We start from the raw sequence: 15,883 nt of genomic DNA on the forward strand, positions 1-15,883 counted from the left end.
AATCAGTTATTTACCACATGCAGTTAACTGCCAACAACTAAACATACTCTTGTCGACTCTTTTCCATTTATCCAAGTGTAAGTTTGACCCTATTTTCGAAATGCCTTTCTATTAAACTAAGTTTTAGCATATGCTCAGCTGTGATTGTGAGTGTTTTGAATAGTAGTGCCATCTATTGTTACAGTGATGCTATTGGAGGCAACCTCATATTTTTCCCACTACTGTTAATGTTTAACAATGCAAGGTTGAGAAATATGAATCAGTGACACGTATGAATACAAATCTGTTCAACATCATGAATAAGAGCTACTCATACAAAATTACACATTGTATTTACTCATAATTAAATCACAACAGTACAGTAAGTTAAACAGTCTTATCACACACCCCATTACAGAGTTCTCCGAGAACAGAATGGTAAGCAAACTTCACCAAGTAGGCCTACCCCAAACCCCATTCTGGCACTGTCAATTCATTTATCATTTTCCCCACTGGGAGTGGTTCAGGACTTAAGAAGTTTCAGATGGGCCTTCAGTTTCAGATCATTCCAGTAAACATTTACACTCTTTTCTGTGAGACCCCTTGTTCCTTCCTTCTTCCTGGAAAGGCCTCATTCAGTCTGTTGCAATAGAATACTTTTACTTGAGGCCAACTGAAGCCAAACAAAATCGCAAGTATAAAACCTTGATCAGTATTCAGATAACCATTAATTTACATCCTAATCCCACAATTTCATCCTGCGGTCATGCAATGCTCATTGTATCCGTCATCTTTTCCACTCTTCTCTTTGCACGTGTACTTCAGTTCTGCATAGATATTATTTTCATAATGGGAAACAAATATGTGTCTGAAAGTTGAACAACATTTTTCAGTGAAGTTGCACTGAACACTTGTTCATTGTATTCACTGGTAGAACGGGTACTGCTGTGCTGTACCTTAGTATATGAATCTACAGAAACACGGTTTACTTCATTTACGTCAACAGAAAAGGGATCCCATTGGTTTATGGTCTGATGGGCAAAACACCATTCAATACAGTGCAATCACGCTTAATATTGTATCCCAAGTAGCAGAAAGAATTGGCATTATTATCATACCACTTAAATAAAAATGGCATTTATTCTTGGCAAGAGATATGGACATTCATCAAAAATGAACACTTGCCAAAACAACACAAGAAACTCTCAAAAATATTCATTTGTTGTAATCTCAGCATTTAAATAAAGTGATGAAGCTTTTTAAAAGCAGGAGTGTCAACAGCAGCACACAGATGCAAGAGACCACCTGTGATTTCTTCTTCGGAGAGAGAAAGAGATATGAGAAAGAGAGAGCAGGAGATGAGAAAGAGAGAGAGGAAGATAAGAAAGAGAGAGAACTAGAGGAGCCACGAGGGAGAGAGAGAGAATATATGAGAAAGATAGAAAGAAAGAAAGAAAAAAAGACAGAAAGACCGATATGAGAGAGAGTGGGTTGTAGTCCCCTTCCTCCACATTGTAGAAGTTACCCTGGCTTAACCCACAATCCCTGAGTCTCCATTGCCAGCACACTCTGTAAACGAGAGTGTGTTTTTCCAAGTCTCTCATAAGGTGCAGACACAGTCACAGTTCTTCAGGCTAAGGTGGTCCTCTCAGAGGAGAGATGGCCTTCCCTGTGCTCCTGCTCCTTCCGTGTGTGCGGTCCTGATGTGGCGCTGACCCTCAGGCTCGGAGTCCTAGGGGAGGGCTCCACCTGGCTCCTGGGGTGGACTGGAGTGGGGTGGGGCGGGGTAGGGCGAGAGGGAAGGCGGTCAGCTGAAGGACCAGTGCTGGTTCAGGTCAGCTGCTTGGCAGGGGCTCATCAGCACATGGCCGCTGCTGAGGTGGACGCACTTGCCCGAGGAGGGGTTCTTCAGAAGCTGCTCCTGAACGCAAGACAAAGCAGACACCAATAACTTTAAAAACAAGAAGAGTGGGGCTGGGCAGAAGAGAGCGAGACGTCTTGGAGGATGACACAGAATTCAAACATTTATTTGTCAATCGCACTATTAAATACAATTAGGCCCATGACTATTTGGACAAAGACACATTTTGAAATGAAGCAAAATCTAAATTTGATTGAAGTGCAGACTTCAAGGGGAGGTATCATATTATCCATTCAGGAATTACAGCTATTTTTATAAATGGACATTTCTGAGCCTCAAGTAATTGGACAGTTGCCTGACAAGAAGTTTCATAGCAATACTGTGGCCCATTTCCTCATTAATACATGACAAATTAAGGCCTCGAGTTCATTCCAAGCCTTCGCATTTGGTAGCTGTTCAATGGAACGCTCAACCAGAGCGGAACTAGAGAAGTGTTGATGCAAGTGAAGTGTAATTTGGCTGAAAAAATAAGATACATCTTTCAGGCAGGTATACTGTAGGCAGTGGCCAACACTGTGGTACATTCTTAAAAATAAGGATTGCATTGATCAGGTCAGCAACACCAAAAAGCCTGAAATACCACTGAAGACAACTAAGCGATGATGGCAGAAAAAAAACATTCACAAAATGCAACCAAGTGAAAGAAAGTGGAATAGCACTATGCCCAATATTCCAATATGTGGTTTGCGGTTCTGTATTTCTCACTGGTAGGTCACTAAAAGTATGCTCCTATGTTGTGACCATGATACCTGTACTGTTCCTAAACATGGAAGGCGCCAGGGTTGAGATCACTCATTGTTGTCTATCTCGTGTCAACAGCCATTAATTAGGGTAGACTGGATGTCTCCTGACTTTGCCACTGTTATTGTATGATTATCTAGCCTTTGCTGTTGAGTAATTAAACCTTTACTATTTCCCTGTCTAGTTAGAGCAGCGGATGGATCTTTAGGGTGAAGTCATGCGGTCTCTCCCTTGATGTGAATCACTGTAAATAAAACTCTGTTCCTGATTTTTCATACCATTTGTCTGACTGGGTCTTCAGTCATCTGTGGCATCAAAATTACCATAACAAGTCACTATTGAGGAGGACACTATATTGAGGAGGTTGGTAAAGTCTATAAACAAGAGATGCCTGGATGAGTACAAATACAGAGGGTTTATAACAAGATGCAAACAACTAGTATCACTCAAGAACAGGGAGGCCAGATTAGACTTTTCTAGAGCAAAAATGCCTGCCCAGTTCTCAACAAGTTTCTCTGGACAGATAAAACAAAGAATTCCAGAATGACGGGAAGACAAAAGTATGGAGAAGAAAAGGAACAGTTAAAAAATATCACTCCATGTGTTCATTATGGCAGAGAAGCATGGCTGCCAATGGGTCAGGGTCCCTGGTGTTTATTGATCATGTAACTGCTGACAGAAGTAGTTGGATGAATTCTGATGTGTCTAGGGCTACACTCCGCTTAGGTTAAACCAAATTCTGCTAAACTGACAGGACAGCAGTGCACGGCGCTGATAACGACCCAAAACACCACAAAAGCAAGCCAAGAGTGAAAAATATTCAAAATCAAAATACACTAAATATTCTTCAATGGCCAAGTTGATCATCGGACCTCAACCCAATTGAACATGCTTTTCACTCACTGAAGACAAACCTGCAGGTTGAAAGACCCACAATCATGCAGCGACTGAAGGAGCCTGCAATAAAAGCCTGGCAAAGCAGAACACAGGGGGAGCCAGCATTCGGTGAGGTCTATGGGTCCAAATGTAGTCAAGAGAGAGAGCAGTCACCCCACCTGGCGTTGAACCCAGGTCTCCAGGGTACCAAACCCGCAGCTGAACAACAACGCCAAAGAGCCAGCGCTGTTGGTATAGTGGTCGGCACGCATACTCAACGGTAGTGATGACCGTCACAGCTAGTAGTCCCCTCCACAATTATTGTCACCCCTGATAGTGGACTAAAAACAGGAAAGACTAGAAAAGCACTCTGAGAGTGTAGACCTCCGCCAAACGAAAACATGACCGCCTCCTGTATCTAGATGGTGATACAGATCACTCCCAAAATTGAATGGCTTCTTGGGTCACTTCAGACCTTTCCTAGCCTGGCTAGTGCCTACCACTTCTCAAATGAGACGTGGTCTGGCAACCAGACGTTCATTTTCTCGTATTTGAAAAAATGCCCAGATCCGTTCATTGGGCGCCACCGATGTCTATCAAATGCGTCTATGCATTAGTTCATCATAGTCTTGCTTTCCCCCCTGTTCTGTGATTGGTCCCCTATCTCAGGCAAAAATTAGGGCGGTAGTTTCCAGACTGCCTTAGCAGTGTGAATGAAATCATCACGCAAGGCAGGATGGAAACACCCAGGCTAGACCTCTCCTGAAATCGAAATCCATCCATAACTTTTTTAAAGATCTTGCTAACAAACAGACAAACAGACAAACAAACCCTGTTGAAAACATAACCTCCTTGGCAAAGGTAAATGTCCCTTTTAATTGGTTTTTAACTAACTGTGTACCGTCCATGTGATACAAAGAGGGGATACAAGGGGCATAAATATGAAATGTTCATCTTCCACTTCTGGTTAGACGCAAACTGCATTCCGTTGTCGTTGTGCTTGTACTTGTACTTGTAGATCAATCTAATCTAATCTAATTTAATCTTCAGATCCATTCTGGTGGTGTACAGAGGCAAAATGACAAAACCATTGGGTCACTGTCCAAATACTTATGGACCTGACTGTATTGAGACCAAATGGCGGTCTCTATACGGTCTACTATAAAAACGTACAGTAAGATATGGGGTGTTTGACATTCTTGACTGTGGTCTTACCTCTGTAAATATCCACTGTTGCTCCAGTGACACCTGAGTGCCCCTGCCTTTAAGCTGGCACAGCTCGATGGTCACGCCATCAGCCTTGGCGTGCAGGCAAAGCTGTTTGCCAATGTTGTGTCGTAGCTCTTGGTGAGAGCTGTATTCAAAGTACTGGAAAGACAGCAAAGAAAAAACACCTTTCTTTTATAGCTTTGCACAATGGGAAATTGATACATTTAAATATTCTATTCCAAGTTACTATTTCATCTTGGCCTCATTATACTCTACAGGAATGTGATGCTAGCAAAGGTTACCTGGTTTCCCCCCATGTTGTGACAGACATACATGATCACGGCCTTTCCTCCTTGGTTATTTTCTCCCACATCCAGGCAGCTCTGAGACCCCGAGTTTTTGAGCTGTTAAATAACAAATGAGGACAGATGAGCAAAATAAAGGGGATGCTTGCTGGCTCCCTATATGTTATGGTCATGGTGATGTTCTTAGTGGTTTATCTGTCCAGGTGCAGGATTTAGCAACTACCGTTCCAATTTCCACAGAACTGATGAACCCGTACAGTACGTGTCGTAGCAGATCCCACTGACGGGCCAATCGTAGCGTTTTGCTTTTGTGACTGTTGCGCCATATGGCATACAGACTGGTGTTCAAAGGAAATTTGTTTCTTTTCTGATGGGCTCACCTTTAAAAAGTGCCCTTGGAGTTCATGAAAAAGCGCGGATAAATTCGTTATTCAGTATTGGTGCGATACTGTAAGTGACCGTACATGAGCATGCAAGACCAGCTTTATTTAGGACCCTGGGGCTGAAGTCTTTGGTCTGACTTCAAGTGGAGACTCCAGTAACATGTGTTCTTCCAGCATAGTAATGAAGCAAGGTTTTGTTCACAATGTGTCTGTGGACATGCGCCAACGCTTCGTCAAAAATCAAGTATATTGCAGGCTATGGATGACCTAGAGAGCAAAGGAGAACACACTCACAGCTCCAAATTTGACAGGGGTGAGATCAGGTACAAAGGCTTCTGGGTAGACGTTTTCCAGGTACCAGGAGAAGTTCTTGCACTGCAGAGATTCTCGGAGTTTCAAACGATCAGATATGTCACCAAACTGATTCTGTTGAGACAAATCCAATTTAAACCCATTAACATGGATAAATCCATTTTGACAGTCAGTTTCAGAAGAGCATGACACCTTGAAGTACATGCTTCCCATGGAGTCCCACAGTAAATCAAAGAGATACTTAAAAACATACGACTTCCGGTTATGACACGCAACTGAGTAGACGTGTGGGGCTAGGCTCCGGCGGAATTAATATTTCTACCATTTACATCTAACTCGAGCGATTTGTGACCCAAAAACACACAAGACCTTACGGTGACTGCACACACCCACCTCTCTGGCCATTTTGGCAGCGTTCTGGTTTCGGCGGTAGTAAATCTGCTTGTAGTCGTCCATCCAGACCTCAGCGAGGCGCACCTGGTTGCGTGTGATGACCTCGGTGCCCTTGGGGAAGGTGTGAGGACTCTTGGTGCGGAAGACATGACCCACAACCGAGCACGGGATGATCTCTAGAGTTCCTCCACACTGCCACACCTAAGCCCAACACACACGGAGGATTCAATATGCAAATTACTGAACTTTACCAAAACGACTATCCACACACACACACACACACACACACACACACGTGCACGCACGCACACGCACACACGCACACGCACACGCACAAGTATGATAAGTTAAAGTAAAATTTAATGTAAAATTGTGAAAACTGTGGAGATGCAAAACTAACCCGGAAGGACATCTCCACATTCTCACCCCCCCAGATCTCCATCTTGTCATCATAGGTGCCAATCTTCTCAAAGTAGGCCTTGGAGATGGAGAACAGACCACCAGCAAAAGTTGGAGTTCTTCAAGAAAGAAAAAAGGTGATATATGTTACACATAGGATGTCCTCTGTGTTTGATGATTTTACATCCAGATTGTACAAATACCTATTTAAAGCATGATCAGAACTACAGCACCACAAGTATTAATACCCACAAGGTATTCATTTCAAAGCGTACGGCGGTGACACTACACAGAAACTGAGAAGGACCAGAGCAAACAAAAATGTATTTTATGACATATCACAAATAACACACTTTTACCACAAGAAGCTTAGCAGAGAGTGTGAAAAATACTCACTTCACTGGGTAGGTTTCATCTTTGCGCTTCTGCTTCGCGTAGTCAGGGATGGCCTCCCAGCCGAACGTCAGGCTCCAGTCAAAATTGCCACGGTTGTGTGCGCGAGACGTGGGCTGGGGCTTGTGGAACTGGAAGTTGTTGAGGTCGATGGTCACTATCTCTGGGCTGACCACGGCAGTGGGCTCTTCCACGATACGGGCCAGCAGGGGCTCCAACCAGCCGTGGAAGCACTCGCCTGGAAGGCAAGGCCAAATCGCAGCTCATGACATGTTTCACAGACCACAACAGACATTGCATTCCCTCCTCCACCAAGTAAAGGTCTAGAATATATATATATAAAAAACCCACTCCTATCAGGAATGCTAATGATGCTATACTTCCATATATTTCATTCATATTTCCGTTGGGGGCTAGGCCCATCATGCAAAGGCTACCACACCTGTTCAAATTACCAGCACTCTAGACAGGTCTGTTCACTTCAGTGCAACAAGTGTAACAAGTTCCAAATAAGCTCACATACCAGTACACCTACCCGACATACCCAAACATTCCAACAATTTCAAGAAACAAGAAAGGAGCCTCATCAAAGGGACGTACATATGAGGAAGCAAAAATGGGGAAGTGAAGGTCTCACAAACCTCATTCTCCCAAACCCAATGAAGATAAGCACCATGATCTATCTAAAAACTAACTAGTGTGGTGTCTGAAGTCATGTGCTAAAAATATAATAACCGTGGGCATGATATCACCGTAACTGGCAAGGACATTCACACTACTTCCATAACAATTCATTAATTACCTGTGATGCTTTGTCACGGTGGAGGTAGAGACTGAGTGACCTTTACGTCTGGCTGACTCAGAACACCTACTTCCCTTTTCTACTATCGGATGCGTCCTCACACAAGCATATTGGCTTATCAGTCATATATCTCTCTCTACTAATGGTTATAACTAAAGTGCTGACTCAAATTCTGTCCTGAAATGGGGCCTTTCAAGCTTGTATTGAATTCACTGTATTTCACTTATATTGAGGTCTCTTTCTCAGCCAGTTTCTCAGTCAGTTCTGAAGGGAATGCCTTTTGTCTGTTTGTCAATCCACATTCTTTCCTATTGTTTAACAGATAGTTGCCAGAATATGAGGAAGTCTAACCTCTACCCTGGAAGTCCAGAGTTCTCGCGAGAGCACAATGTGCATTTGCTTAGTGAGTCACTCTTGCAGTTAGTAATGATGCTCATTATAGCCATGTCATTGAGGCCAAGCTGCACCAATCACATCAGTGTATCTGATATAGGTGGGCCAGTAGCACGCTCAACAGACAACAGTAAAAATGGGTGGTAGTGTGGATTTCCAAGCTACATTTCCTCTGCAACAACATAACTTGGTAATTTCCCTATAACAGGTCAAATTAACTAAATTAAATACAAATGCAGATTTAATTAATTAAATTATCATCATCTCCTTACTGTATGTAGAGTTTTTACCAGCAGTTCACCAGTAGTACACACTTCACAAAAAAAAAAACCTTAATCATTGTAAGACCCCAGCGGTGCTTCAGCTAGTTCCAGGGCTGTTTGGATACGTACAGTGGGCGTCCAGGAAGGTGAGCACGTCCCCGCGGGCCTGGCTGGCCCCCAGCAGTCGGGCAGTGATCAGGCCCTTTCTCTCCGGTTGCCGTAGCACCCGCACGATCTTCAGCACTTTGACATACTCATCCAGCCGCTCCTTCAGGTGTTCTGACAGAGACAGGGGAGGAACATGAGGGTCTCTTCTGATTGGCACAACAAACACTGTTCCCAGAGTTCAGAGACTTGCTCTAACAAGCCGAGATGACGCAGTATACAGTAGCATCAACCACCCCACCCACACCAAGCTTGTTAGCTGGTATGAGGACAGGGACTGAATACAGAGGTAAGCAAATGAGCACTTTAATGTGAGTATACAGGAAACAACTTCCTACTCACAGTTAATTGATCAAAAGCTAGTAACAATAACAATAACATTACCAGTAGTTTCCTCCTAAAAACAGTACATACAGTATCAGATGGTAGAGTGGCAACACACTTAATTGATTAGTTGTCTTGGTTGAATACTTTTGCCAGAAAAAAACCTTACTACTATTCAAATATCTTCTGGTTTCCTTACTCCTCTTTAGAAGGCAGTAAAGAGAATTAGCTTTGGGTGTGAGCAAAATAAGGCATGAGTAGAGAATGTCACCATGAGCTTTAGGAGACAACACTCATATTTTCACTAGGGGTCCAATGGTGCACAAAAATACAATGCGGTGTGAACCTCAGTCTTGTCGGTTCACTTAATTTTCGGTACAGTAAGCCTGTAGGTACTGATAACCTAAAATTCAAGACATTTTTTTGATGCACAGTGGGAATAGTATTTTTCAAAGGTGTCACATTCTTGAATTTCCCCTTGGAGATCAATAAAGTATCTAAATGTTTTTTTTTTTATATTAATTGGCTGAACTGGCATAATAAACCGCTCACAAAAAGTAAGGAAGCTTGACTTAGGCCCATTATATCTCCCCTTTAGTAATACCAACCAGTAAAGTGTTTCATATTATCATTTTTATTGTTGATTTGTCACCTTTACAATGAGGTATAGCTTGTAAGCATAGGGCAATCATGAAATGAGCAATACAGCCAAATGTCTGAGTAGTGCCAACCAAAAATGTGCCAAAATGGCCAGTAATATAGGGTTCTGCTGCCAGACATCTCGTTTTGGGCTTCAAGTGCTACCAGGTGAGTTTAGATACCGGGCTGAGATTCTAGAGCCAGTGGCAATTCCATATCTCCAGAATATGGGACCAAATGCCATCCTCCAGGATGACAACGCTCGCCCCCATAGAGCTGGGATCTTCAGAGAGTACCTCCAGAATTTGGGAGTGGAGAGGATAGAATGGCCTGCCGTGACGCAAGTCCAGACCTCAACCCAATTGAACACTTGTGGGATCAGCTTGGGCGTGCTGTTCGTGCCAGAGTCACCACCAGAACCAGGTTGGCTGACTTAACAGATCCTTATCGAGGAATGGAATGCCATCCCACAGCAGAATGTAGCCAGGTTGGTGACCAGCATGAGAAGAAGGTGCCAAGCTGTTGTGGCTGCATATGGATCCTCTACACGCTACTGAGGACCCTGACACTATAAAATGAACGAATGTATGCCTAACGTGTTTTGTTTTCCTCATTTCTGTGGGAGAGTGCAATCGTCAATGCTTGAAGTAACAAAGGTGAATTCCAACAGCATAACAGGCCATTTTGGCACATTTTTCGTTGCCACTACTTACACGTTTGCTTGTGTTGCTCATTCCATGGGAGCCCAATGCTTACAAGCTGTACCTCATTGTAAAGGTGACTAATAAACGATGAAAATGACATAAAACACTTTAGTGATTGGTATTATTAAAGTGGAGATATAATGGGCCAAAGTCAAGTTTCCTTACTTTTTGTGAGCGGTTTATGCTTGTGTGGGAACTCGAATTTGAAACATTGTCCACAAGCAAAAAAATTGTGATTAGTGTTGAAGACTGCATTTGGTACACTCTGTGTGCATCTGTATTGAACCTAACATCCTGTACCTAAACCGTTCGGTACAAATGCGCGTACCTTTACACTCCTAATTTTCACCAAACAACTAATTGATTAATTAAAAAAAATGAACAAACAACCAAAAGGATCACAACACTTGTCATATCAATCATTTCTAGAAAGCCTGCATAATGCTTAATGTACACCGCAATGCACACCAAACTTTACAGTGGCATAAGGACTGTCACATTATGTTTACTTTTACTGGTATCCAGATCTTTCATACATCTAGTTTTGTGCATCACTCTTTTGCACTAAGAAAAGGAAGTTATCTATAGTGCTTCATACTTCATTACTGTAGGTGATGCACACATAAAATAAGAGGAACATGCTGTATACTGTAAGGTGAACGATCAGCACAGAGCTGCCTCCACTGCATTAGCCAACACAGAGGTCTGCACCCAAGCAACTAACACACAAAAACTAAAACTAAAACTGGACTTAGTCAGCTAAGTCGGTCAGACTTAGTTCAAACTCTCCACAACATCTAATTATGGCGGAGATCATAAAACGCTATGGGTCACCACAAAGTATGCAACAGTGACAAAATGCGAGCTTTCTTTTCTGACCAAGATTATTTATGCAAACCATCAGATTATTTCTGTTGGTCTGTTGGTTTAGAGTTTACATATCACGTTTCTGCGCATCTGAAAGCAAACATGACAAGACCTGAGCGAGAGATAACCAGACCACAAAAACCCTTTGCTTCATGTTCATATGCTACCCATGTACTGCCCGCAGTCACATGCATTTAGTGGCCTGTAATGGGTGAGTAGGGGCCATCAAAAATAACTGGACAGCAACTGAACCATAAAAACGAACCGTGTGCGGTAGGCAGAGAGAACCTTATACTCAGGTTTCACTTGGAAAAAGCAGACAAACGAGCGCAGTGGACAGCGCAAAGATCTGAGGAACCGAAACCCTCCAAGACCAAGCTGTCTGGGGGCAAAGGTTCAGCTCTGCAGTCTACACCATACCAATACTACACACATGCATTGGTAGAAGAGGGAGATGTTGTAGGAACCGTTCTCTGCTTGAGACGCTTAACAGATCTAGTGTGTGATAACCATTTACAGACTGCAATCAGGAAGAGCCAGAACACATTACAAAACACACCTCGGGTCGGGAAACAGAAACTGAAGTGTTTACTCCCCTGTCAAAGGTCAGGTAGCTGCCTTCTGCCCCTTTATGACCGCACAGGTGTGATAAGAGCCGCCCGAGCCCACGGTACACTACCTGCTACGCTGGCGTCGTCTACCATGATGATTTCTTCGAGCAGGGCAGCCGGGGTGGAATGCAGCACGCTGTAGACGGTCCGCAGCAGGGTGGACCAGGCCTCGTTGTGGAAGACGATGATCACGCTGGTGGTGGGGAGAGGGGGACAGCGGCGGAACTTGCGCTCCACACACCTGGGGGTGGGGGGGAAGGGGGGGTAGGGACATGGAAGGGGTGAGGTGTCAAAGAGAGGAAGAGAAAAGCCATGAGAGTCTGTGGCTGAACAGCTGAACAAACATTCATATGAAACAAAATTATCAGGTACATTAACCAGATTAAGACCAGCACTAGAACCAGAAGCAGAACTAAAAAGGTCTAGAACTAGAAGCAGAACTAAAAAGGTCCAAGCTTAAACAGGTTCATTTCAGCTGACTCACTGAAAAAATCACTCAAGGTGTTTTTGAAAGTTATCCTTATTGGAAAAAAAAACTGAATGAGAACAGCAAATAGCCCTATCTGTTTACACATTTGGGCATATCTCACAGTTTAATAGCCAGGCCCTAAAGTAAATGAAATACTGCACACTTCAGCAAACAAACTCCTCTTTCAAAACCCTCTTTCAAAAGCCAATCAGTCAGTGGCAATCTAGGTGGCATTGTTACCAGAGACTAATGATTGTTATTATTCTAATGGATGTCTAAGTTGAGGGGAGAAGGAGAGAAGGCCATTGTTTGATCTGGCTACTCCTGTCCGCTCGGAGGGCAAACAAAGGGCCGCTGTTCTTCTTACTCGGGTGGTCGGGTGTCCTCCCCCAGGCTGCGGGAGAGGGAGATGCGGTCGCTGGCGTACTGGTTGAAGCAGTGCCTGGTCATGCCCTCCTCCTTCTCCTTCTCCTGCTCCGGGCTCAGCCGGTCGTTGGGGAACGCGCCGCCGGAAGCGCCCGGCGCCTTGGCGTCCTGCGGCGGCCTCTCCAGCGGCGGGCGCAGGTCGGCCTGGCTGTAGAAGCCCGGCGGGCACTGCTGGTTGAAGGTGGGCGCGGGCTCGGCCGGCGGCGGCTGCGGCGCGCCGATCTGGAAGCCCAGGTTGTTGACGGCGCCCATGACCATGCCCACCACGCGCTGCTTGCGCTCCACCAGGTCCTGGAACCAGGGGTCCTGCGGCGAGGGCCCGCCGGTCACGTCCCGCTGCAGCACCACCAGCACCACCAGGAACAGCGTGCCGCCCAGCAGAACCAGCTTCAGCGGGGACAAGCGCCGGCGGAACATCAGACGCATGGTTCCTCAGAGGCCTGCTGCGGCACCTACAAGACTGAAGAGACACACACACACACACACACACACAGTCACATCACACACACACAGAGACACACAGACACGCACACACATCAGCTACAGTAGGCCTAACCGCAAACCCAAAACTGGGGTAAACTGTAACTCTGTACAGCAGCAGCCAACCACCCACACATACACGTCCTTTCACTTCTACTGTAATTGAGGGACAGGAACTGAAACATTTGGTCCTCTTCAGTACTGAATCGGTCGATGAAAACTAAAAGGCTCTCTGCACCTACTCAGGCCGGAGTTTGCGTCCGAGTACTCCCACGTGTAGCTAGCGACGTGAACTCCACAAACTGTGTCCCTGTAGCAGACACTGACGGTCTAGCCTTCTCTCCTGGTGCTTCACTCATACGGAGCCGGTCCGCATAGCAAACAGGCCGCACCTCAGGGCAAACAATTCTTAGCGCACCTGACGGCAACACACACACACACACCCTGCCCTCCTCCCCCTGCTCCCACGACCTGCCCCCCAGGCACACACACGTGGCAACAGGTGGCTCGGCTGGCTCCGCTGCTCTGTGTTGTGTGTTGTGTAGTCAGCTTGAGGAGAAAGTCCCATAGAGATTACACTGCAGTGCCGCCATACTGCTTTGCATGGACACGTCAACAACACACAGTTAAGCACACACACACACACACACACACACACTCTCTCACACACACACTCTCACACACACACACACTACCTTGACAACACTGCTGCTACTCTTTCACACTGACTGCACTTGGTCATAAAAAACACGCAATATATTCATCCAGTGTAAAAGCCCGAGACAGTAATGAAGTCATTGTCGAGTGGGAATGACTCATCCGTTCAGAGGCTTGACGCTCAACCACTTACTCAAGAGGACACTTCAAAAGGCAAAGCTGTTCGCTTATGCTGACAGGTAATGGGGGAATCACATCACACATTCAGATTTCCTTTAGGTCTTCATCAACAAGTTGACTCGGAATTAATGGCTGATGTAGTCCTGAGGAGAGCTGGACAGAGCCCATTGGTTCAGTGACAGTGCAGCTCAGAGGGGAGGGGAGGGGAGGGGAGGGGGCGGACAGCCTACAGGGACTGCTTATCTGCACAAAGCTAGAGGGAGCAGGAGCATCTTTTCTGAACAGAGGCATGTACTGTAGGCCTGGTTTACTCTCAAAAGGCTGAATCTCCATATCAGTCAAATCTCCACGGGAACAGTTAGCCAATACTGTGATGTCTGTTCCCCCTCTTCAGTGTTGAAACCAATCGTGCAGTGGAAACAGGTTTGCCCACACAGTCTGTGTAATGGGTTCAGAATGTGTAGGCTAGGTAGGAAGAACAACAGCTAAAACAATTTGAATGACAGTCACTGTTACTTTAGTATCCCCAGTGTGACACATTTTAATACCAAACAAGTATGTCCGCGTAATTATAGCAGGAGGGTTGTTGTTGCAAATGTAGGCTATGTTGTTAAAGGTTAATTAAATGATACGTGAATGTGATGAATGTAGGCTACACATATTTGACGTGAATGAGCCAATTCAGTTACTTGAATTTAACTACAGTAGAACGAAAACAAACGGTGAACAACTAGGCTGCTCTCCAGTGAACAGCCTCTCGCACTTTCACACTTCCTTGCCAGACGACAATCAAGTAGGCTATGTCAAACGAACGACAGCGTGCGACACTAAAGCAGGAAACAGAGCACTTCATCAGGAAGCTTAACATCATGTATTATTTCCAATTACAGCAAATAAATGGAACATTTCCAAATGTAGTAATTGCCAATTAACTGGGATCCCAAGTCTGCTTGTTTTACTGACAAGGAATTACTTGTTGATAGGCGACCAGATTTTAAGAGTTTCGCCCACCGACACAGGCTGATACCAGACGATAAGAACCTTTTTTAATTTGGTTATTAAGTAATCTGCGTCCAATTTCTTTCGTTTAACAGTTCTACACTGGCAGAAGACATGCCTAATAATGTTCATGTCAGAGCATCTATTATAGTTATCTTACAATTCTTAACTTACCTGAAAAGCGATCACTCACAATTTGCACAACCCCTGAAAATCCTCACAACCTTTTCGCGACGCTGGTAATTATTTAATAACACAAAGAAGTCAGACGGATGTCCTGCCTGACTTCACGTTTCTTGAACAAGTATAGCCTATTGAGTTTACCCAGGGCGAGGAGAGTACGCGGCCAGCAGCGCAGCCCTCCCGGCTTCCCTTTGAACACGCAACAGGTGCCATTCGCTGAAATGATTAACCAGCTTCTGCAGGGTCCTAGAGTCGTTGTGTTCCATGTCGAAGGTAAGGAATCCAAGTAGCCTATGTGAACCTAAGATCATCAAGCGCAAGACTCGATCACTTTCTGCACAAGGTGACCGCCAACACCATGCAGTTAAGACACCAAAGTGGTGGACTTAATATCTGGTTTAAAATATCTGAATTATAGCCAATAGCAGGGACACTTCAGTGGGAACTTAATTAAAGTTCAGAAGAGGATGCACAAGTTAACATAAGCATCGCCTCAACAGATTTGAATAATTGATGGGAAAGTAATTAAATACTTGGCTATCTCCAGTATCGCCGTCTTGTAACCTTATACAGATTTATTCAGAAATGGAGTCAGGCGCGCCAAGGGGAAATGTCCCGGTGGGTCTATCAGATTACTGTCAGCGGGTGAAATCGTGATTGCAAACTATTGATTGACAAGGGTCTGCAGCGACTGGACACGAGCTCGGGATGGACTTTACAGCCCAACTTAACAGACTTATGAAGTGTCTGTTTATGAAATATTCAGTTCTCCACTCATTTGGATAACTGGCTCCGGCTACCATATGGCAG

The 15,883-nt window shown here is 44.7% G+C and overlaps 1 protein-coding gene across 2 annotated transcripts; it reads right to left on the reverse strand.

Moving 5' to 3' along the window:
* Positions 1-313: 313 nt before the first annotated feature.
* Positions 314-15,275, reverse strand: galnt6 (UDP-N-acetyl-alpha-D-galactosamine:polypeptide N-acetylgalactosaminyltransferase 6 (GalNAc-T6)). Of its 2 annotated transcripts, none has more exons than XM_062541261.1 (11): positions 15,084-15,275; positions 12,516-13,034; positions 11,748-11,920; positions 8,499-8,648; positions 6,915-7,149; positions 6,520-6,637; positions 6,120-6,320; positions 5,709-5,840; positions 5,029-5,130; positions 4,733-4,885; positions 314-1,900 (listed from the first exon to the last, which is right to left on the reverse strand). In XM_062541261.1, exons 2-11 carry the CDS (start codon positions 12,998-13,000, stop codon positions 1,787-1,789), a joined length of 1,863 nt encoding a protein of 620 aa, XP_062397245.1. In that variant the 5' UTR covers positions 13,001-13,034; positions 15,084-15,275; the 3' UTR covers positions 314-1,786. The 2 variants fall into 2 exon arrangements, with proteins under 2 accessions (XP_062397245.1, XP_062397244.1); XM_062541260.1 differs by having other exon boundaries at positions 15,065-15,275.
* Positions 15,276-15,883: the final 608 nt, after the last annotated feature.

This window comes from Sardina pilchardus, chromosome 7, assembly GCF_963854185.1.
Source record: "Sardina pilchardus chromosome 7, fSarPil1.1, whole genome shotgun sequence".
NCBI lineage: Eukaryota > Metazoa > Chordata > Actinopteri > Clupeiformes > Clupeidae > Sardina > Sardina pilchardus.